The 24423-nt window shown below is 43.3% G+C and overlaps 1 protein-coding gene across 2 annotated transcripts; it reads right to left on the bottom strand.

Annotated features, from left to right (window-relative positions):
- Nucleotides 1–938: 938 nt before the first annotated feature.
- palmdb (palmdelphin b) lies at nt 939–22583 on the bottom strand. Of its 2 annotated transcripts, none has more exons than XM_061805601.1 (8): nt 22304–22583; nt 19349–19419; nt 17835–17915; nt 17193–17323; nt 16609–16723; nt 2457–4596; nt 2294–2382; nt 939–2215 (listed from the first exon to the last, which is right to left on the bottom strand). In XM_061805601.1, the coding sequence occupies exons 2-8, from the start codon at nt 19391–19393 to the stop codon at nt 2132–2134; spliced, it is 2685 nt and encodes an 894-aa protein (XP_061661585.1). In that variant the 5' UTR covers nt 19394–19419; nt 22304–22583; the 3' UTR covers nt 939–2131. The 2 variants fall into 2 exon arrangements, with proteins under 2 accessions (XP_061661585.1, XP_061661586.1); XM_061805602.1 differs by lacking the exon at nt 22304–22583 and adding an exon at nt 21339–21401.
- Nucleotides 22584–24423: the final 1840 nt, after the last annotated feature.

The following is a 24423-nucleotide window of genomic DNA, read 5'->3' as shown; positions in this document are numbered from 1 at the left end:
AAGAAATACACGCAGAACGTGGCATTTGCCCGATTAGCATATCGAATAGTAACTTGAAAATATGTCAATAAATATGTTTCACATTTAAGGTGTCAGCAGTGGTTTTAGCAAAGACTGAATTCAACAATGCATTTGTCTTACATTCACAGAAATCTCAGCAACAAGTCTCGTGTGTTTGGTCGGAGTACAAAAGCCACATGACAAAAAAAAAAATAATAAATCGTCTGTTCGAAGAATTACTCATCGGAAAAGAATTGCGTTGCACAAAATTGCGAGCCAAGCTTCCCCCTGAATTTCATTCCGGTGCCGTCACGTTGTTGCAAAACATTTACGCGACCCCTTCATCAATCATTTTCTTCTCAACACAAATGAGGTCCTCAACAAAGTATGATCACAAATCTTTGGATGCGTATCTCATTTTTAGGTTGTCCCTGTTTTCGAGGGGATTTGGGGCGAGAAAACAAACACACCCCAGCCAATCACAGGGGACCGACGTTAGCACGACGGTTGGTTCCCCCCTTTGTGTTCCATCTTTGGCTTAGCTTTCAAAATCATTTTTTATACCCAAGGCTCCCCCCCCCCTTCCACACTAAATCATTTTTTTTCTTCTTCAAATTGTATAATTGCAGTGGAAAACTAGCTTGATTACTAAACAATATATCAAGGCAAAAGGTTATAAATAATGTCTGCTTCGTTCTTGACTTTGATATGCACAATGTTGCTCTATTTTTTTTTTTTTTAATAAATTGTACAGACAAAAGTATGGCAACAACTGGGGCGGCATTTACAACCATGTATGCACAAAACCGGACCAGAAAGTGGAATACCAGCATTTGTGAATACATGTACACCCTTTTGTGGAATATTTTTAGGAAGCTATCTTGCATTATTCAGCAATGTTTTTGTGCAAAAGCAATAAAAGTATTTCTTTGGTGCCATCTTGGTGCCAGAGAACTATGTTGAAGTGAATTGAGGAGCTTATCCATCCATTTGGTTGGGTCGTGGGGGAAGTAGCTTCAGCAGGGATACCCAGATTTCCCTTTCCCCGGCCACTTCTTCCAGCTCTTCCGGAGGGATCCCGAGGCGTTCCCCAAGCCAGCCGGGAGACACAGTCTCTCCGGCGTGTTGTGGGTCGTCCCTGGGGTCGCTTTCCGGTGGGAAATCCCCGGAACACCTCACCCGGGAGGTGTCCGGGAGGCACCCAAATCAGATGCCCCAGCCACTTTTTCCACCTCTTCTGGATGGATCCCGAGGCGTTCCCCAAGCCAGCCGAGAGACGTAGTCTCTCTAGCGTGTCCTGGGTTGTCCCCGGGGTCTCTTTCCGGTGGGACACGTCCGGAACACCTCACCATGGAGGAGTCTGGATCAGATGCCCCTGCCACCTCATCTGGCTCCTCTCAATGCAGAGGAGCAGCGGCTCGATCCCGAGACGTTTCCAGGCGAGCCGAGAGACGGAGTCTCTCCAGCATGTCCTGGGTCGTCCTCGGGGTCTCTTTCTGGTGGGACATGACCGGAACACCTCACCAGGGAGGCGTCCAGGAGAGATCCGGATCAGATGCCCCAGCCGCCTCATCTGGCTCCTCTCAATGCGGAGGAGCAACGACTCGACATTGACCCCCTCCCAGATGACCGAGCTTCTCACCCTATCTCTAAGGGAGAGTCCGGACACCCTGCGGAGGAAACTAAATTCGGTCGCTTGTATCCGGGATCTTGTTCTTTCGGTCACGACCATAAGTGAGGGTAGGAACGTAGATCGTAGAGGAGCTTAATTTAGACAAAAATAGTGCTTTTCCACCAACATGTGGCTTCCATAGGCAGTTACTTGGATTACTTGAATTGATTTATTTATTTCTCATTTTCCTCGATTTGATTATTAAATGTATTGCACATCCAAAACTCAAAACATACTTTGTCCATTGTATGATTGTTAAAACACTCCGAAGACTTTTTTTTACAGCAGAACAGAGCCACAAACATTTTTAACAATTGCATTTTTTTTTCCCAGGCCAAAGCAATACTAAAACATTGATTGGATATCACAAAAATCAGATGAATATTGGCAACACGGAATCTTTTTTTGTCATTTTTTTTAACACATAGAATCGATGACGTACGTCTTATCGCTTCCTTTTTAGTCATTTTTTGTAAACTCGCCTGCCTCCCAGCGCAGAGCCATGGCACTCTTACGTCGTCCTGCGGTGTAGACGTCTGGAAACTGAGAAAGACAAATCCACTTTTTTTTTTTTATCGACGATGATAATACTAATAAACATAAGTATCTGTTAGAGCTTACTCTGTGGTCGCAGGATAGAGTCGAACGATCCATCTTGGGCGTTTTCATTGGCGATGATGGCGAGGACTTGCACTTCACTGGCAAACAAGCTAAAAAAAATTGCTCATCAGTGAATGTAAAGCTGCGGTACTGTTCTCACCAATTTCTAGAAATCTACGTTTACCTGAGTTATCCAACGATAAAGTCCCCAAGTTGTTTGACAACATCCTTTTATCGCCGAACCTGCCTTTGCCGTAAAGAAGCGCCCTCTCCTGTCTCAGCTCTTCCTCCCTTTGCTTCACCATTTGGATCTCCTCATCCACCAGCGACATAGTGCTTCTGGAACGGAGCTTGAAAAAGGGGTTGCTCAAGAACATTTTCTCCTGGGGCTCGCAGGCCTTGTTGAGCGAGAACTCCGAGGCGCTGCGGATGATCAGATTCGACGTCTCTAAAATGATGAGATTGGAGCCGACGTCCTCGGAGCGCCATTCGCCGTGCCGTGGATTGGAATTGAAATCGCTACTTGGGTCAAGAATGCTGACGTTTGTTGGGGAGGTTTCATTTTTTGATGGTTCCTTCGCGGGAAAGGAGGTGATGATGAACGACGGCGTCAGCGGAGTGCTTATGGATCTCGGGATTCCTTGTGCCGGAGTGCTAAACGGAGCGTCTGCAGACTTGCCCATACAGGACAGACTCCTCTCCTTTCTGAATCGCTCTTCTCTTTCCATCGAAATGCGAATCTCCCTTTCCACCGGTGTTTCAAAGTCATCGTTCGGAGATCTGTAGCTGGAATCGTCCAAGCCAGAATCTTCTGAGCACGGGCTGAATTGAGTGTTTGTGTAATCCCCAACCAGAGTCAGGTTTTCCAGATCCTGGGACTTCCGGTTTGTTCTTTCGATGTTTCGGACCGGCGTGTACATGCAATTGTGGCTGCAATGGAAATTGGGGAGCCTGGTTGCAGGTACGAGAACTTTGTTTTTGGTTTGTTCTTCCATTGCCCGCCACTGTTTACGAGCCAATTGGAAGTCAACATGCTCGGTGCTGACATTCTCACTCGTTGTCTCTTGTATCACGCAAAAGTCTTTGGGGAGCTTCCTGTTTGGATCGGACATCTTGTTCTGGGAGGATTGTTCCTGAGTGCTGGAATTATTACTGTCATCTTTCCCATTTTCACTTTCATCTTCAGAGATTTTGGAGAGGCCTTGAAGGCTCAAAGGGATACATTTACCATCCTGTGGCGGTGGAGAACAAGACACGGTGTCTGACTGTTCTAGCAGTTCTTCTATTTCCGGGACGTTAAGTTGGACTTCGTTATAGGGGTCGCTCTCTGGTTCTTCTGAGTCGATCACTTCAACTTTCTGCACAAAGAGCTCCTGCGCGCTTAACTGAAGGCTGTCCAAATAGGAGTCGTCGTCTTCTTTGTTTATCGACGAGGAAAATATTGTTCTCCATTTTTCGTCCGTCTCGCTATCAGAGGAAGCAGCCGCGACTTCAACTCTTAGGCATTCATCGACTTCATCGGGGTCAAAATAACGGCAGGATTCGCTTGATATATCTGACATAGCATCTTCTCTGACGTTCTGCTCTAGCATTAATTCCTCGGGACTGTGTTCTTCACAAATATTTCCAGGGACTTCAGGGTCCTCTTCATCATCCAACTCCGAATTGTGATAGTCATCGTTGCAAAAATTGGGTTCCTCATCCTCGCCCAGGAATAATTGTAGATCTGTAGATTGCTCTGGGCACGTGTCTGGCTCTACATCTGATGTTTCTTGAGTTTCAACGAGCTTCACCGGGTTCAGATCTTTCTGTAGTTCACAATGCTGTTCTGAACCTCGCTCCGGTTCTATTTCCACTTGTGTCTTACAGTGAGCCTCGTTTTCGTAAACACTTTCAGCGCTTGAGAGCGTGTCAGACACAGAAGACGTGATGGACTCGTTTCTTTTAAGCTCGTCGTGTTCTTCCTCAATTGCTACGGTTTCCTTTTCCTCAAGGATCGGTAGCTCATTGCAAACACCGGTCTCAGGGCAGGCGGGCAACACGTTGACGGCGTCGGTTACCACGTCAGTGGAGAAGTTGCCAGAACTCGACCCGTCGCTGAAATCTGATGGATCTTCATGAATACTAATCTGTTGACTCTCGACATTGAAATTGATTTCCTTCTCGGCTAGTTCTGCCACATCAACCTCCCCGCTACTGTCCATCTCCAGTTCTGCTCGCTCAGTAGTTTCCATAGCGATATCGTCCGGATCGTGATTCTGTGAACTGCCGGAACCTTTGTTCAGTTCTTGGCCATCTGATTCTTCAGTCTCCGAAGCGGCTCTCTGAATAAATTAGAGAAAAGGAAGATGGGGAAAATTGAGTTTTGGTATGAAATGAAGTGACTCAGACACTTATGCTCATTTTATGCAATCCTGTCTCCTTTGTGCGGAAATCATGTTTCGATACTGCGTGACATTTTCACTATCACATTGTATATGTGTTAAAACCCACGATCCATATTCAGGCTTTGTGCCTAGCAAAGAAACATTTCCGATGTATCTGTGGAAGCAGGGGGTGGGGGGGTGATGGAGGTGTTTGTTTGTACGCGTGTGTACGGTGGTGGGGGGGGGTTGCGTGGGGGTGTGTGACGAGGGATGAGGGATATGCCGCTGCAGTGTTTTTATTACATTTAAGTGGGTTATTCCGCCGAAAGACCAGCAAGCTTGGCGGCAGCGCAATTTGATGCATCACACGTCCGTCTTATATAAGAGCCGGACTGCGTCTGCCTCCCACACATCGTCGGGAGGGTCACCGTCGGATGGATTCTAAAACATTCATTGTTCATTCTTGTCAAGTCTTGAGGATTTCAAAGATGCAATTTTTTTTTTTTTTTTTTCCTCCCCGGGTGTACTTTGCCGCATTGCAACTTCCCGTTTTAACTGCCGTTACGCTTTTTTCGATTGGCAAAACGGTCAAGTGAAGTTACAGCAAAACACGTTCCAACGGCGCTTGGATTTTCCCTCTGGGGTTCAACAAGGAGTTATCTGTGCCAGTCTAGTTTTGTCTCATGTTGCAAAAAAAAAAAAAAAAAAAAAAAAAAAACAAGCTTGCTCCTGTTTAGCGAAGATCTTAAATTGGTGTGGATGCAAGCGTGAAAGAACGCTCGTCTATTTGTGCCTTGTAATTTTCACCTTTCGCCCATAGCGCTAGCTCTCCTCCATCCATGAACAAGATTAGCGCTGGAAAAAAGATGAATAGATGATGTGACAAGATTTTCAAGATATGTTCACAGATATTCCCTGCGTGACAGCGTACGGGAAGTTTGAGGAAAAACAATCCTAATAACTATTTATTTCTCTCAGCCCCTTTTTCATCAAAGCGGTCAATCCCAATCACGGACGGAGAATGCTTGAAATGATTTCCAGTGACGCATAACACAACAAAACGAGCTACAAGGACGTCGCGCCGGGTAACAGACTGGGTCGCCATGGCAACCATGAGCAGTGACACTCGCTGCACTTCTCATCCGCCACCTCCTCCGCCGCCCACTCACCAACTCATCAGCGGACCGGGGAGTAATGCTGTGGTCGGGCGCCGATCAAAATTCTGCAATTTGAAAGGATTTAAAAAGCGAGAACTCGACAGCTCTTGAATAATAGCACGTGTTATTCTGACAGCCAAATAAAACTACTACTTCTTCTTCTTTTCCTTTCGGCTTGTCCCGATTAGGGGTCGCCACAGCGTGTCATCTTTTCCCATCTAAGCCTATCTCGTGCATCTTGCTCTCTAACACCCACAGTCTTCATGTCCTCCCTCACCACATCCATCAACCTTTCCTTTGGTCTTCCTCTCCCTCTTTTGCCTGGCAGCTCCATCCTCAGCACCCTTCGACTAATATACTCACTCTCTCGCCTCTGGACATGTCCAAACCATGTCCATGTTCCTCCGCCCGCTCCCTGCTTTCACTGCAGATCACAATATCGTCTGCGAACATCATAGTCCAAGGGGAATCCAGTCTAACCTCATCTGTCAGCCTATTCATTCCTACCGCAAACAGGAAGGGGCACAGGGTGGATCCCTGATGCAGTCCCACCTCCACCTTAAATTCTTCTGACACACGTATGGCACATCTCACCTCTGTTCTGCTGCCCTGATTCTAACTTATTTCTCCGCCACACTGGACTTGCGCATGCTGTTCTGACAGCCAAATAAAACACCCCTTACAAAAGTGTTTTTCTTCGCCATGCAAAATCCCTCACCAACAAGTTGGCCGCAGCCGCAGATGGCGACAAGCAAAATCATCAGGGACAGTTGCATTGTGCGAATCGCAGACCTGGCAACCCATTCGAGGCTATTGAAGGAACATTCCGTTTGCTACCACCCCACAGGGACTGGAGTCCAATCTGGCACACAAGGGACTTTGCAACTGATACTGACTTCTGGACTTCCTGTGGAGTCACAACACAGTCTTCGAGTGGGTCCCTATAGGTCCAAATGTTGGAGCACGTATTTGGTATCCTTGATAAATAAAAGCTCGAGCACATGTGTTGGCACCAGCAGTACTTCATCATTATTACCAGACCTCATTTTACATACGTGATGATTATTTGGCATGTCAAATTCAGAAAACACTTAGATTAACGTTACAGCATCTCGATTTGGTTCTGTTGGAAAGTGAGGATGTAACGGTGTCAAACTCATTTCTCTCGCAGGCCACATTGCAGTTTGTGTTTCCCTCAGAGGGCCATTATGACTGCGGAACAAACTTTTTTATATTTATGAACTAGTTTTGGAATCAGAAATCAAGGGGTAATGTGTTTTGCGACTATTCATGTTTGGTAGGCGGCACGGTGGGTCAGCTGGTAAAGCGTTGACCTCACATTTCTGAAGATCCCGGGTTCCATCCGAGGCCTCCCTATGTGGAGTTTGGATCTACTCCCTGTGCCTGCGTGGGTTTCCTCCAGGCACTCTGGTTTCCTCCCACATTCCAAAAACATGCAACATTAATTGGACACTCTAAATTGCCTCTAGGTGTGATTGTGAGTGCTGCTATTTGTCTCTATGTGCCCTGCGTTCGGCTGGCAACCAATTCAGGGTGTACCCCGCCTCCCGCCTGTTGACAGTTGGGATAGGCTCCACAGCACTCCCCGCGACCCTTGTGAGGATAAGTGGCAAAAAAAATGGATGGATGGATGTTTGGTAACACAAAAATGCTTGCAATATCTCAACTTCGTCATTTTGTGATATATGACAATTTGAAATTTTGGTACAGATTGTTACAAGAATCACGGAAATTGACACTCTAGATTTGGCTTCGCGGGCCACATAAAACCACGCGACGGGCCAGATCTGGCCCCCAGCCCCCGAGTTTGACACCTGTGACACAACGTCTTGATGCGAGCGAAAGTGACGCAAGTAACCGAGACCTAGCTTAAATTGTGTCCAAAATTGTGCTTCTTGAACTTTTTAACACCAAGTACCACCGAGTACACGCTATGAACATCAGCACTGGTCTTAAAGCTGTCACAAAAAAAAAAAAGGTACCGAATGATTTAATAAAAATTGTACCTATTACGACTATAAAAAACAAACAGATCTGAAATATAAAATGCAAACATGTTTTACTTCCCCAGAGCTACCTGACGATTCAAGAATAAAATTAAGATTTAAATCACATTACATCACCAGGGATCGTCCAGACGTGGATTCAATCTCCCGCGTTCTGCTCCTCCAAATTGAGGAGGACCCTGTCGGAAGAGAAAAACCCCACCGAGCGAGACCTCTCAGCACCCTCTTTTGCGTGTTCTACCGCAGCATGACAGAAATTGCGCTCCCGTCACGCGTTTGAAGTAACTAAGCTGCACGGCGTCAAGGAAGAGGCGACCAAGTAGCGCCGCTGCTGAGGAAAAACTAAATTAGAAGTCTGTAGTTCGCATGGTCGCAGCCGAAGCCGCTGCTGCAGCGCAGGAAGGATGGGACCAAAGAGCAATTTAGATCCTAAAAAAAAAAAAAAAAAAAAAAAACACTAAACATTGCAAAACATGACTGCCCTTACCATTAGAAACCCCCCCAAAATAATTAAATAATTAAAAAAAATCACAATATTTTATATATTGTACATATGTGTGGCATACTTCCTTATTTGGCATTGATAAATTCTCTCACAGGAGGCACTACCGATATCAGAAAAAATAAAGAACATGCATGCATCATGTCATTTCAATGTAATAGGAAACAGTTCTTGCAGTGAAATCGCAGTTGAGTATCATTACAAAACACATTGTAGTCACCAAAATCAGGAAAATTATGAAATGATATGTAAAAACTGTTATGATCGGCATATATTTCATGGACTGCATTTTCCAGCTCCCGCTATATGCAGTCCCACTCCAAGATTCCCCTCACACATGCAGCTTGCGACAGAACCCCGTCGAGACTCGATGCCGTGAGGCTTTTCCTTTTATCTGACGCCCCCCCCGCCCCCGGCCCCCCCCGATCCACGTTGGCTCCTCTTACACAATTTAAAAAAAAAAAAATCTTTAAAAACTTGGATAATCATGATGTTTTTCCATTTTGCGTGCGCGCGGACAGACCTACCTGAGACCGAGCGGCGGGCTCGCGCGCGAGACGGCTCTGTTCCTAAGAGCAGCCTCAAACTAGCGGTTCTCTGCCTGGCTTCTGCGGTCACCGATTGGATGGCGAGCGAACGGGGTGTGAAAAAGACGACCAATACTCGGGCTGGCGTTGATCGACAACGGGAACAGAAGATTCCATTTTGTGCTCTCACACATACGCACGTGCGTGTGCGTCCAACTCCTCAAAATAATCACCTGCCTCGTTATCACCGCTTAAAAAAAAAAATGATATCGCTGTTACAAAATCTAATCATTTGATCAATTACGGCACAGGGTGGTATTTCAATCTTAAAAGAGATTATATTTGTAAATGCACAATCATTTTGAACTTTATTCCCTATTTATCGAACCATAGAGCTCGTGCATGTGACGCCACCATTTTTACGGCGCCATATTGCAGGTCGAACAGAGCTCATCGACATTGTGGGGAACATTGAACCAGGCGAGAATATTTACATTACCCCGAGACCTTTTGTGCTGTTGGTTGTCACAACAGACGAGACAGATATTCAAAGAGATCATTCTATGGAATACCAGCTGAAAAGACCGGAAAATCAATGGATTTCAGCAATTAAATGTGATGGGTAGCGCCCAACCAAAATACACGCACAGCCTATGTAGCAATCACAGAGGTTTACGGAGGTTAAGTTTAGCCGCAATCGCTTCCATGTACGTTCCATGGAGACGACTCAGTCCACTTTTATTTTTTGAATTATAGTTAATGAATGCGAGTTTGTGTAAAACCAGGGTTCATTTATTTAAATATTGGTATTTGTATTGAATACTAGCTGAAAAGTTCGATGGATTACGGCAAAGGTTAACGCGTTCACGAGCAGTCATGAGATTCCTGATGAGAAAAGATCCAGCAACAAAGTATTCGTACGCGTCCAGACTTTTATACGCTTTCAAACTTTTCCCTGTAAATCTCGACGACGTCCTCACTAGATCCGTGTGGAGATCCAACTGTCCAAGACAAGCGGAAGCGAATTAACAGTCCAATTTCTTATCGGTGAAAACATCCATTTCGCTTTAAATATGGGTCCTCTATGGCGAGTTTATCTAATTTTTCCACGTACCGTAGTTTATTTTCACCTTTTAAATATCTGTCGGTATCGGACAAGACTCTGCGCATCATATTTCCGTGTCGTTTCCAACCGACTTAGCAATGAGCAACGCTTAGCTTGACCGGCAATATGGCGACGTAAACAAAAGTCACGTGATTCTGTGACGCAGGTGCACGAGCTCTATATGTGGCGAAAGCCACATTTATGTAAACAAAGTGGAAATGCACAGCCAGGCTTTGCAATAAACGTGAATATGAAATGTAGAGTAATGTTCATCCTGACGAGATCCCCAACATTTAAATGAATCGTAAGCAAATTTCGCAGTTGTGACAATGAATTGTTCTTTTTTTGTTCGTTTAATGTCTTCAGACTGTCGGGACAAATGGTACACGCGAGAATCCATACAGTTCTGTTGTCTTTAACTTTTTTGAATGACATTTTTTATCTGCCTTTGTGTCATACATTTTTATTGACTCATTATTATTATCATCATTTTCATACTCCTATATTTAGGTGAAGTGTTATTCTTTTTAAGGTCCTTAATGTTATATTAAGAATACTTTTTAATTAATCTCACTATTTATTTGATTTAAACTAGTGCCAGCAACATTGATCAATAAGAATAATTGTTTGAGCTGATTGGGGTCAATAAATATTTTAAATTGGCTTAAATTAGTCAGTCCGATTAATGCGCAGGTCAAAATTTGATATACTTAACTCACTATAAATTATCCTGATCGAAAATGACAATAACAAGACTGTCATTAAAAGCCGAGAGAAGCATAAATAGTATAATAGATATGTCATAAAAATTTAACAGTCTTTCTCCTACGTGTAGGGAATAACAACACTCTCATGAAAAGCCGAGAGAAGCATAAATAGTACAATAGATAATATAATATATAATGAAAATACAACAGTCTTTCTCCTATGTGTAGGGTTTAAAAATGTGAAAACATAAAACTGAGTATACAAACAATAACAGCTGTAAAAAATAATAAAAAAAACCCATCAGAATTGCTGTCTGATGTTTCATGGCATCGAATAATGACGAGCAATTCATGAAAGTAATCCACAAACAGCTTCGTTGTCTTCATTTGTTTGATAAAGCTTCCGTTTATGCAAATGATGCCTGGAGAAATTCAACGTAAATTCAATGTTGGACTAGCCACTCTTTATTATAAACCCGTTATTTCAAATATGTTTGAAATATGGAGGAAGGGGTACCCCGTACGCAGTAATACAAATCGAATTTCAATGGCGATTGTTAGCAAATTGGATGCAGCATTAAAGTGTTTTCTTGTTCCCTGACTTGTGGATGAATGTTGGCATGTGGCGTCTCAAATCCTTCCGGGTCGCGGCGGCATCCTCGGTGAAAGATTCGGACCCTGTGACGAAACTTTTTGCCAGTTCAGGTTGGAAAACTTTGCTCTTGTATCCTTGCGGGTGGTACAAGACGAACTCTCCGTCGTTTTGAGTTTCAATATGATTGCTTTCCTCCTCCTCCTCCTCCTCCTCCCCGTCCTCATCATCACTGCAACCAACTGTCACCAGTTCTGCTTGGAAGTCTTCATGTCCCTCATCGAAGGCGTTCTCATAACCCATAAAAATCATGGTGACAGGTGCCGATTCCGGCTGTCCACATTGCTTGTTGAAAACATTTGCTGCGGCAAAATTCTCTGCTCCAATGTCTGATTTTGTCTTGTCTGAGCTCTCCATCGAAGCCTCAGTTTTGTCTTTGTGGCCAGGCTCGGAAGACCTGCTGCCATCTTTGTCTGTGCAAACAAGCTGCAATGGCGTCGACTTCTCTTCAGGTCGGACTTTGATTGTGACGAGAGACGTCTTGTCGGAACCGTCCGTGTGGTTTTTATCGTCAAGACCTTCACTAAAATGAAGCGAACAAATGTGTGGAGGAACAGATTTTTCTGGGTTTTGAATCTGCTCACTGGACGTGCTAATTTCTTCTCCATTTTGGGATTGTTCTTGAGTAAGCTTGGCAGATTCTGTACCAGGCTGTGAAGGGCTTTGGCATTTTGTAAGCGTTTGGTTCTGCGCTTTATCCGATTTCTTTGGTCTCACCAGCCTGCTGGTTCCGAAGTAAGAAGCAGAGTACACAGGTTGATGGTACAGCAGATCGCGAGGTACGTTCTCATCCGCGGCCTGTCGTAGAAGTTCCTCCGCCTGTTTGGTTGTCATTTCGCCGCCTACGCCGGGGCAATGCGTGCCTCCGTCCGGATTCAAAGCATATATGGATTTTCGTCCGTCATCGTACACTTTTAAGCCACTCTTCTGGATGTTCTCTGGGGTAACGGTCGCAGTCGAGACCACTCGACTTTTTCCTGTTCTTTTATCGTGTTCCACGCTGATCTCCATCGCGAATGTTGCTAGAAAGCAAAAAAAAAAAAAAAACATAAAAAAAACCCCGAGTGTCTTATCATTCTTTTTTATTTTTATGCAATGCTGTGGCGCTTTGAGGTAGAAGTGACCCGACGAACGAGTTTTTCAAAATACGACAGTTCTGTGACAGTTTTTGGTTCTTTACCATTGTTTTGACCCAGACGTTTTGGAGATGACCTTGAGGGAAGTAATGGAATTTGTGGGGGCTCTAAAGAAGAATAGTTGCTTGTATCTGAGAAAAAAAAAATTAAATTAACATCTCAAAATTATGAAATTACTTGAACGAAGCCAATCATTGCATGTATTTGATTGCATGACCACATGATAAAGAATTCTCATTCCTATCGCAATTGGAAAATCATGAAGGATAGAGGTATGAAAATCTAAAAAAGTATAAAAATATTTAATTAAACAATATAAAAATGTATAAAAAGATATAAAACATTAATTTATGTACAACGTACGCATTTTAAACTGTAGTTAACAAAACAAGAGCAATTTAAATCAGTCAACACAAAGACTGTAACATGCCAGTTTTCCAAACTGAACACAGAATGTCTCTCTGAATATTCTTGTTGACAAACATCGCAAGTACTCGAACACCCTGCTGTTGTTATGTTCTGCTGCAAACTTGATGCAAAGCCAGAAACCAACTCCTGGCACCCTAACTCGTGAGGTTGGGAACCTTTTAAACGGAGAGAGCCATAAACGGCAAGTATTTTAAAATGTCATTCAAAAGAGCCATGCGATATTTTTTTCAATTAAATATATTTGTGCATTTTATGTAAGACATTTTAAGAGTACAATAAGTCTATAAAAGTGTTTAAATGACATTTTTGCAAACCAATGATGACAAAAGCTTCTTCTTACCGTTAATGCGACTTCTTTGCTTTCATACGTCATTAGATTAAACTTCGTGCAGTCTTTGAGACTTCTGTCCGTTATCCGTGAACTGTCATTATAAACCACATTAATGGGCTGCGTAAGGACTGTAACATTTGCAATTATGAGTGTAGCCCTTTAAGAGCGGAGGGGGGCGGTGCAAGGTAATCTAGGAAGAAGATATGTGTTGCAGTGCAGTAGGTCGTTGTTAATGAAAGTTACGTCTACGTGTCAACCGCACCCCTGGTGTATACAGTATGCCGTTATGAGGGCTGTGTGATCCATACGTGACCACCAAAAGAGCCAGGTATGGCTCGCGAGCCATCGGTTCCAGACCCCTGCCCAAACCTAACTCACAAGGACTCTTTATGCTCAAACTCCAAAAAAGCACTACTAACCTTCAAAAACAAGAAAGGTCAGCTTTTGTACGCTTAGAACGTGTCACTAAGCAACAGAACTTGGGATTCCGTCCCGCGGCGGGGTAGAAAAATAAGTAAAAATTTGGGTTCGAAGGAGGAAGACAGAAGGATGTGTTTTAAAATCGGCTGTTGCGACATCAGCGCAACATGGGACACAGAAAACGCTCGAAGTGAACCAAAATGGAAAATCCCATTTGACAAAACACCATAGGTGGGCTAATGGAAATTAGCAGTTACCACAAGGCATGTCAGAAAATGTCCACGACTCACTGTAAGCGACTTTTTCCTGTCGAATTTTTATCACCTCAAGAAACTTCATGATTTTACCAGTTTTTTAGAATCGCTGGGTGGAAATTCCACAGACCATTCAAATGTTAACACATTTACCGAGAGTAAAATGTTCTGGATTTTGCTATTAATACAGGTTTCACACGTCCATGTACAAAATCCTCATCAAATACCGTTATGATCAAAACAAGGATCAGTCATTCTGAAACACTACGTGCAGTAAGTCTGAATCAGGCAGGTTGTTATGAAATTGTACTAATTATTATTCATATATTACATAAATTATACATATATTATACATTATTATTATTGTATAAATATAAATTTTATAAATATGTTATAAAATGATGAATTATTCAGGAACAATTGTTTACAAATTCGTGAGTAGTCGATTGATATAATTACCGTGATTCCCGGCCTACAGAGCGCACCTGGTTACAAGCCTCACCAAGTACATTTGTAAAGGAAATACCGTTTGGTACATACGAACGCCGCAGCTGTGTAAAAGCCTCAAGTGCCCACATTGAAAGATGAGATATTTACAAAGAAAGACGGTACACAGAAAGAGTTTAACGCTAGAGCCGCTGCGCTAACGCTAACACTAGCACTCTGTTAACAGGGCCGGTTAAAAAAAAAAAAACATACCGGTTAAAATCACTGAGACACGGCAGTAACATGTTAGCGCAGCCCCAGCAGGTAAAAATGCCTTCCTCGGCACATAAATTCCACCGGTCTCACTTTCACCTTTTCCGCTCGAGTGCCCCCTTGCGGCCGTTAGAAAAAAAAAAAAAATGCACAAATTAGCCGCATCAACGCATAAACCGCAGGGTTGAAAGCGTGTGAAAAAAAGTCGCGGCTTAAAGGCCGGAAATTACAGTAGTTTATATACTGTAATGTTTGTGTGACACAATATTACATGGTACACCTACTATATTAGGTACTGACAAACCAATCACACCACCAAAAATAAAATAATCAACTGAAGTGTGATATTTACCTGTGTGGTAATCCGCATTTAACCCCTACATTTGAAGACAAAGTACTTGAAAATCGAAATGATGAGGAAAATAAGCAGTCAACATCACAGTAATACTAATAATCCAGTAAAAAAGTGTTTTCGTGCAAAGCAACGCCATGGCCGTGTAAAAGTGATCGTCGGTTTTAGCAGGGTTAAATCTAAGCAGGCAAACTTCAGAAAGCAAATACGTCAGTCATTGTTCAGTACACAACAACCATGTAAGTAAACGATGAACCTGCTACTCACTAAATACACCGTTTTAGTAAGTACAGTAATATCACATACAGCATGAGTAGTGTGAAAAATCAAAACACAAGGACAACATTTTTGGTACCCGTTACAGAAAAAATATTCCACATGTGGCTGAAATGTACAACAGTCTCTAGAATGCTGGCGGGGTTTGCCAGCACACCCTGACCCTGATGCTCAAAGTTTGGGGCACTTGGACAGTACAGGAACTGATACCAAAACCGTTTACTCTTTATAGACCGTCCACGGATTTCCGAAGCTAAGTCAAATCACGACTGCATCCTTGCTGATCTCTGATCCTACTTGTCATCTTGCTTAGACTGTCAATACTGCTAATACCAGTCATACCGTCCCACAGGGGTCCATGCCTGGACCACACATTTTTGAGTTCCACTGTTATGCAGATGACTATTCATCAAATAAAAAAATAATTCAACCAATCCTTTATACAAACTTCAGGTATGCCATAAAAAAAGGAAAAACCGGATGACCCACAAGTTCTTGCTTCTGAATTCAGATAAAACGGAAATGACATCCCTTGGGACACAGAAGATATTTACAAGGGAACTCCTACATATAGAAAATGTCAAGGGCAACATTTTGTTCACTTGTGCAACATCAATAATTCTGACTTCTTGCCGCCAGCTGATACAGAAAAATCTAGTTCATCCTTTTGCGACTTCTCGGCGGGATTATTGTAACTCAGCCGGTTCCAGCGACTCTCTTAAGAGTCTCCTCTGATGCAAAAGTCTGCACCACCTAAAAAGAGGACATATGTCTCCAGTTCTCTCTTCACCAGATGGGTACCCTGTTTCAATTAAAACTTACCAATAAAGCAAGAAATGGAAAAACCACCGTCGTACCTTTAAGAGTTTTTGATACCTTATCAAACTATAAAAATTTACTTGTTGATCAGGATCATGACGCTTTCCATCCCCTGGTATGCATGGAACAAGTGCCGTACTCGTACTTTCCTCAAAATTGGGAAGGCAATTTGAATGTTAAAAAAAAAAAAAGGTCCCAAAAGTCAATGCGGTAAATACAGCACACAACTATGTATCAGTAGCTAGCTAATTGAGACTTAGCACTATCAGCAAAGGTTGCTTATATTTGTGATTCAAAAAAATAAAGTCCGTGGTATATCCATTGCAACCTTAAAAAAAAAAACAATATTTTCTGTCACAGAGCTCCTATAGTCAATAAAGAATCAGGACATGGGTAAAAAATGAGCAACAAGTGCAGTGATGCTAATGCTAATGCTAATGGCTTGTTACAATTGACATGTTATTGTCTGGGGTTAAAAAAAAATGCAAATCACAACTTTCAGTTAAAATTCCACTGCAGTAAAACCGCAAACAAAGCAAACAAGCAAGCAATCAATTCTTTTGCTCTTCCAGCCTACCTTGATTATGTCTTCCGGTGTCCTCTCAACTTCTTTTAACCGCTTCAGAACGTATTCCTCATTAGCGGAGATGTTGAGCTCCTCGGTTTCTAGGGCCTTGATCTCTTTTTCTATCCTACAGAGTGAAACATCAATGTTTTTAGTAGCATCCCGCAAGAAAATAGCTTCATTAGCCCATTTGCTTGGCATTTCTTTTCCGACAGGACAGGGTAGAACAGGGAAAAACCAAGGTTCTGCTGATTCTGGCCTTACTTTGAAGTCAGCCATGTTTTATTTATTTATTTATTTTTAATCGCCCGAAGGTTCCCGCAACTGGAAGTACCGAGTCCCTTTCAGTGCTCATGACACTCGCACAAGCATGCATGAGTGCAGGCAACCCGCTTGTCTTTGTACTCTTCACTTAGTCGCTGCCACACCATCTGAACCAAATCCATTTTTAAGTTGTCTCATCAGACCACGGGATTTGGTTAGGGTAAACCATGTCCTTCCTCTCCTTGTCTTCCGCAAACTGTTTACGGAACCGGCGTACCGCACCGCAGCACGTAATGATCTTTTATGTTTTCAGCCGGCGTCATTGGCCGTACCTGTCGATGTTGCTCTGGAGTTGATCGCTCTGCTGCTGTTCATCCTGAGCCTGAAGCCTCATCGCTTCCTGTTCCTCCTCTGATTGCTGACTCAAACCATCCATCAGCCATTGCTCCCTCAGGGCCTTCTTCTGTTAATTAAACGAAAGATGTACACAGAAACATCAGTACATCAATGTCGAAACTGAAGAAAATATGGACAGACGGCGAACCTTCTAGTATTTGTGCTTCGGTTTAACGAAATTGCCTCTTTTCAAAGATTTTTTCGGGAACCTATCCTCCCTTAATCTTGTTTTTTTCCCCTCAGGCCAAAGCCATGTCTAATATCGAAATATCTGTGATGGCATCTACATGGTAACCGCTGATGTTGAACTGCAGGAAGTAGCTTCACTGAGGCAGGCCAGAGTTTTGTCGAATAGACAATACCGTTAGTAATTCCTATTAGTATCACTTATAAATTTTTTGCAAACAACGCCAGAACTCGGCCAATTCGATAAGTTTCAATTTGTTGATCTGCTGAAGAACCATTCCGTAAAATTGGAAGTTGGTGTAGCTCATGTTCCATCTTCAAGTATTGCTCCCAAAAATGTAAACCAGTGATAACCAGGGTTGCTCGCTTCTCGCTGTCTTAAAAAAAATTACCTTTATGTATTGTAGTTTGAGTTTTTCTTCCTCTATCTCTCTTCTCTTCTTGGCGATATATTCCTGGATTCTCCTTTTGTCCTGTTGAGGAAATCGAAACATGTTTACACCTGTTGTGCTCTTGGCAGGTCAAAGTCTTCAACCTTGAGGTGACAGCTGGAAACAGACAGCCATAAATAACCAAAAAGTAGCACGGTAGCACTTTAAGACCTCACCCACACCCACCTTTAGTGCCCTCCCACATTGGGATTTCGGCCCTGAACTGTTAATCCAATTAAAATAAGGCATGTTTGTGTCAGTGATGCAGAGGATGTTGGTGGAATATTGTAGCTTGAAATTAGCTGCCAGATCCAGGATCAGTCTGGCGCTAGCGCTAGTGAAAGGAGATCTCTTTAATTTTGTCTCCTGGTATTTATAGAACTGTCTGACTTTGACTGTATCAAAGGTACTGTTGTGCGTTACCAATGATAACGGAACCGTGACGATCCTGAGAGTGTCCGATCATGACCATTTTGTTGACACCGAGTTTCACTCTGGAACCTGTCGTAAAAGTTGAGAAACGTGACACCTTGAATATTTCCTTGAGGCTTACCTGGCTTTTCAGCTATAGCTCAAGTATGTGTGTGCTTAAAGATGTACTACACAGTCACGACTTTTGAGTGTTTTTTGTGTTATTTCATGTGTGACTATTTTTGTCAATACCATAACCAGAGATTCATGGGATTTTTTAAAATTCATTATATCTATTATTTAACATGTCCTATGACCTTTGCCTTCTTAAGTCACAAAGACATCAAGATGACTCTTTCATGTTTTACTCTTAATATCACAATACCTGTATAATCGCTGTATTTTGACGTCCCAATCAGAACAACCCGAAGTCATCTTAAAATTAAAATACAAGGGGGGAAATTTAATTACAAGGCTAAAAAAAAATACATCTACTTCCTTCTTAGTGGCAAATGGGTAAAGAACAGACTATCCAGGCTGTAGTCTGCCTTTTAGCCAAAGTCAACTGCGAAACGTCCTCTGACAGGATAAACTGTCTCAAAATTCGATGCAGAAATGAATGACGGGACCACGGATCTGTTCAACATCCTCCATAAAACCAGAAAATAGCCCACAGACTAAGAGACAAACACATTTTCTAGTTCGTAGTGTTCAAATTACGTTCGGCAAATTACAGCATTGCTGAAAGAGCTAATCAAATCTCAGCTTGAGACTTTACACTGAACTGTGTAATTACATTGTAATTTACTGTACGACTAATTGCTGTAGAATGTACCTTCAGGGGGGAAAAAAATATTTGAGACAAAAGAGTGTCCCTTTCCCTACCAGGGAAATGTTCTGTATATCCCCAAAGCGTATTCCACCTTTTCGAAGGCACACCCACGTGTATCTTATTTTTAGTTCTCATTTCCTGGCTGCGCCACCAATTCTCGCTGTTTTATAAAGCATATGTCTGTTGCACGAGAGTGAAATGTAGATACAGCAACAACAAAAACAGTCTTTACCGTGATAGCCTGCAGACGTTCTTTTAGCAGGTTTCTTTCCTCCATGGTGAGCTTCAAAATGGTGGTGTGATCTGCAAGAGAATGTCAGATCAGGTCAGTCCTGCACCGCAGTCCAGATTTGAGAAAGTGTTTCTGGGCATTGCGGACCAGGTTGGTCTTAGGGAAAATCACCCATTTTTGCCCTGATGAACTAGGTACTTCTGTTATCTACAGAAATCAGAGTTCGTCTCGAGCTTCCCCAGGTGAATCCACCCTGGGATCAGAAATCATCTGCCCGAGCAGAGACACAGAGGCCCTCTGCGAAATCTTCATGCATGGGCGGACTACATGCAGAACACTTTAAATATTTTATAACAGGACTCGCTTCATGTTTTCAAGGAATCTTTTGCAACTACTTTACCTAGGTTTCACCGTGCTGTGGTCTTTCGACTACTAGCGAAAGAACAGCTAAGAACTGGAGACCGACGGCTCTTGTTTGACTGGACTATGAAATACCGTCAAAGATTTTAGCTGGCAGACTGAAAGGTTTTATTGAAACGTTCATTGGTGCCGCGAAATCAGACAGCATTCCAGACACATCCAGATTGTCTAATTTGTTTTTGATGAGAAATATTTAGAGATCTGGAGGGTGAAAAACAGCCATTATGTCGTTTGGACAGCAAAAAGCGGGTTTTTCTTTGTGGTTCACAGTCCTTTAATGTTGGGGAACGTCCTGTCCAAGGTGAAACTTTTGTATAAGGGTGCCTTTTGTGTGGAGCTGGTGTGGGGAGGGTTGAGTGGTCCAGTGCTTGTCGTAATGGGAATCAGGCAGGCATATCTCATCTCAGGGCAGCAGTGCAGTGTAGCCATTGAACCTCTTCTGTTCTGGCTCAGGAATCTGAGTCTCCCTGGAATTTGGCGAGACTGCTGCCACCCTTTCTTCAACTCGTTGCAACGGCGTAAAGAACGAGCTCTTGATTTCCGGGTCAAGGCTTGCAACTCTATACTGGGAAGTGTGGTGGTGTTCCAGTAAAGAGCTGGTACTGGAAAATGGTTTGACTTGAAAACATTTTGATTCGTACCAAGATTTGGTGCTTCCTGTACAAATAAAACACCTTTAAAGACATCCAGTGGAGGATAAAACTCGGCAAAAGCAAAAGACCAATTCAGATTTCACCTTGACGCCAGCACAGGGGAGTACCGCCCCATTGTAGTCTGTTTCAGAGACCCTGGAGCAATTTGGGTTATCCTGTCCCCATTTAGTCAGAATGATGCATTTGATGAGTACTGGGCTAGGAGCTTGGGGGGGAGAAGATTCCTTCATTCCTTTGTTTCTCCTCAGCACCAAATTCAATCTCAGAAAAAAAAAGCCCAAAAAAAAGGGTTTTAATTACTTTTATTTTTCTCCAGGGGAGAAAAAAATGGCTGTCCAGTCGATTGTCTGGATGGATGGATGGATGGATGGATAGATAGATAGATGATAGATAGATAGATATAGATAGATAGATAGATAGATAGATAGATAGATAGATAGATAGATAGATAGATAGATAGATAGATAGATAGATAGATAGATAGATAGATAGATAGATAGATAGATAGATAGATAGATGAAAAGACAAACAGATGAGAGAGAAGAATAAAAGGGAATTGTAGTTGTTTTTGCTGGTAAAGGTCACGGCGCTGCTTGTTTGTCCCACCTGTTGGCACCATGGTAGTTTGATCCAACATGCTAAAAATACCGAGGCTCCAAAGCTAACCGTGCGTCCGTACTGGCTGTGAGAGAATGTCAAGACGGTGTGTCGCAAATTAGAATAAAAAGCATAAAATGCCAATCATAACAGCGGAACATTGGGAAAATGTACAGAGCATGGCGGTTTGGAATTGCTAATCGTTTGTTCTGTAAGTGCGATGCAAACCACTTAAGTGTACCGATTAATTACACGCTGCTCCTTTTGTAATCTGCGAAGAAAGTTTGAGTAAAGATTAGGTATTTTTATCTCTGGCTGACCTGGCGGCGATCTTAGGCAGACTCCAGTACGAGTGACGTGACCCCAATAGCTCACTGTCTGCGTTGCCGTTCAGCCAAGGTCCTCCTGATTTGTAATCTCCGCTGTCCCCCTCCTTAATCTGATCTGCGATGGATTAACTGCTCACACAGTCTTGACCAACATGTTTTTCCGCGGTTCTCTTTGGGTACTCCGGGCTTCCCGTGTTGAGAGATTGAAAGGAAATTGGGCGGATTTCTCGCGCGAGTTCCAGGACGGATCTTGAATGGCGTCCTCACGGGCAGACCAGATTTTTGAAATTTAACTTTCTCCGTTGAGTTTTGGATGGATTACACATACCTAAACTTTGGACTATTGACGCAACAGTGATTTCATCGATGGTGTAGTTAAAACACGCAGACTTAAAGCAACTTTGGTTCACTGTATGTATCTAGAACCAATTAGAATTGATTGATTTCCAGAACAGGAGAAATAACGTTTCAAACGGCTATTCGGAGAATTATTCATTTAATACAACCACATAGATTATTCACATGATTTCTCGTGTCGGAGGCTCGCAGGCACACAAAACAGGATTTATGTGGGGACAAGGGCATTGATAGTATTAACACACATAAATTAAACATTAATAACTAGTGATGGAAATCGTAGACACTTTCTAGTCGCTGCCACGCTTAAAATTGTGGTTCGAGTGGATGTTGCGAAGTGAATGGTGCTGGCGGCAGAAAGATTTTCGACACTAGTGTACGCATACAGTCCATGTACTAAGATTGATACATGCGATAAAAAACTTCTGGATTTGTGTAAAATATTATGGGAACAGGTTCGCGACACATATATTCCATTAGTGTGTGTTTTCAGGTGATCAGTCGTAACCGAGTCAAAAGCCACGCATTTTGTCTTCAAACGTCATCCTGGACTGGAATTTACGCGGCGAGTAGTCGGAATAATTGCGAGGTCCACTCACCGAGCGCGTCGTGCGTCTTTCGGCCGGAGATCAGAGAGCGCGGATATTAAAAGAAGCGGCTCTTTTAAAGCATGTCCAACATCATGATGGCGCTTCGGGATTGTGGTGAGGAGATTGTGTGGGCTGACGGATTCGGGCAGCCAGGGAAGACAACCCCACCTCCCCCTCCCTCTCTCTCGCTCTCTCTTTCCCTCTCCCTCTTTCCAAACGGATCTGACACCAAAACCGACTAGTTCATATCCAGAATTCTGGAAATGTTATGAATCCCATCTGCCGTTGACTTAATTATAAACCCCAGCGCAGTAGGGGTTAAAAAAAAAAAAAAAAAAATTGTGTGCTGCTTTTGAAATACTGTCCCAATTTTAGGCATTACACGGATAGATTTCTGTTGCCATAGCAACATTACCCACTCAAATTTGTCCAAGATCACAGGCCAGTGCGAGGAGGAGGAGGAACTGACTCAAGCCGTTTTGTCTTCAGAGCAGCATTCCTTGATGTGATATATAATATGTGCGTACATATTTTCAATTATGAAAAGGGAATCGTATTTACGCGCACGTGTACGGTCAAATTTGGTTCAAAGGGGTTCAGCGCGGACTGAAATTTCGACTGAGCAAATGCAGTGTAAGTTATGATAAATAAGATAAATATGACTGACGAAGCTCATAAAATCTTGCAAAAACAAGCAACTGCTCCCATCTGCGCGTTGACAAAACGGATGCAGTCAGTCGTGCGTTTGTCACTCGACGTGATTCATATAAGGTGTTGTGTCCTTTACATGCAAATGACTCATATTTTCTATTTTTTTTTTTTTTTTTTTTGGATCACAGCTCTTGGCAGCAGATTTGTTGTGAAGAACATGTTGTGAATCTTCAACCCCTCAAAGGCTGTCCTTTAAACTGCCGCAACGGTTGAACGTCGTCCATTTTATGATGCTGATCTTCCTCCGATTTGTTTGGATTTGACCATTTTCCATTGAGACTGATGATCTACGGAAGATTTGATGACAGTTTTCATGTCCTCCCTCATAACAACCATCAACCTTTTCTTTGGTCTTCCTCTCCCTCTTTTGCCTGGCAGCTCAATCCTAAGCACCCTTCTACCAATATATACTCACTCACTCACTCGCCTCTGGACATGTCCAAACCATCCAAGTCTGCTCTCTCTAACCTCGTCTCCAAAACATCCGACTTTGGCTGTCCCTCCAATGAGCTCATTTCTAATCCTATCCAACCTGTTACCACCAAGCGAGAACCTCGACATCTTCATTTCTGCCACCTCCGGTTCCGCTTCCTGTTGTTTCTACATTGCCACCGTCTCTAATCTGTACATCGTGCCCGGCCTCACCACTTTTTTATAAATTTTGTCCTTCATCCTAGTGGGGACTCTTCTGTCACATAGAACACCAGACACCTTCCCCCAAATGTTCCACCCCGCTTGGACCAGTTTCTTCACTTCCTTACCACACTCACCATTGCTCTGTATTGTTGACCCCAAGTATTTGAAGTCGTCCACCCATCCTTTTCTATTGTCCCGGTGTCACGGACGAGACTCGGGGGTGGACCCAAATGCACGACTCAGGTGAGAGGTAAGCAGTGCGGAATAAGCCTTTATTCGTTCCAATGTCGGTTACCAGGGAGTCAGTCCAAACAAGCAGCAAGATCAGTAACGGCAGGCTTACGGGGTAGGTCGGGAGACAGGCGTTGGTCGGTACACGGGAGGTAGACGTCAGGAGTACAGTAGTGCGGGAACGAGGCATGAGAGGCAACGATCTAGCAGAGTCTCTGTCGTCCCCCGGGTCCTATATGTACTGGGTCTAATCGGAGGTCATGAGGCGCAGGTGTGACCCTTCCGATTAGACGGCCACGCCCAGCCCTGGCTGGAATCCAGGATCATGACACCCGGAGCTTCACTCTTCCTCCTCCACCCCTCTTATTCCATTCATCCATCCATTATCTGCCGCTTTTCCGGGTCGGGTCGCAGGAATACCGAGACTTCCCTTTCCCCCAGCCACTTCTTCCAGCTCTTCCGGAGGGATCCTGAGGCATTCCCAGCGTGTTCTGGGTCGTCCTCGGGGTCTCTTTCCGGTGGGACGTGCCCGGAACACCTCACCAGGGAGG

The sequence above is a fragment of the Syngnathoides biaculeatus genome, chromosome 19 (genome assembly GCF_019802595.1).
Source record: "Syngnathoides biaculeatus isolate LvHL_M chromosome 19, ASM1980259v1, whole genome shotgun sequence".
Lineage (NCBI taxonomy): Eukaryota > Metazoa > Chordata > Actinopteri > Syngnathiformes > Syngnathidae > Syngnathoides > Syngnathoides biaculeatus.
This window is presented reverse-complemented; position numbering and strand designations above follow the sequence as displayed.

Coding starts and splice junctions, on each gene's coding strand:
- palmdb (XM_061805601.1), bottom strand. CDS start 19,393: ATGGAGGAAAGAAACCTGCTAAAAGAACGTCTGCAGGCTATCACG. Junction 17,916..19,348: donor AACGTCTGCAGGCTATCACG/GTAAAGACTGTT, acceptor TTTCCTCAACAG/GACAAAAGGAGAATCCAGGA. Junction 2,216..2,293: donor CTCTATCCTGCGACCACAGA/GTAAGCTCTAAC, acceptor TGTCTTTCTCAG/TTTCCAGACGTCTACACCGC.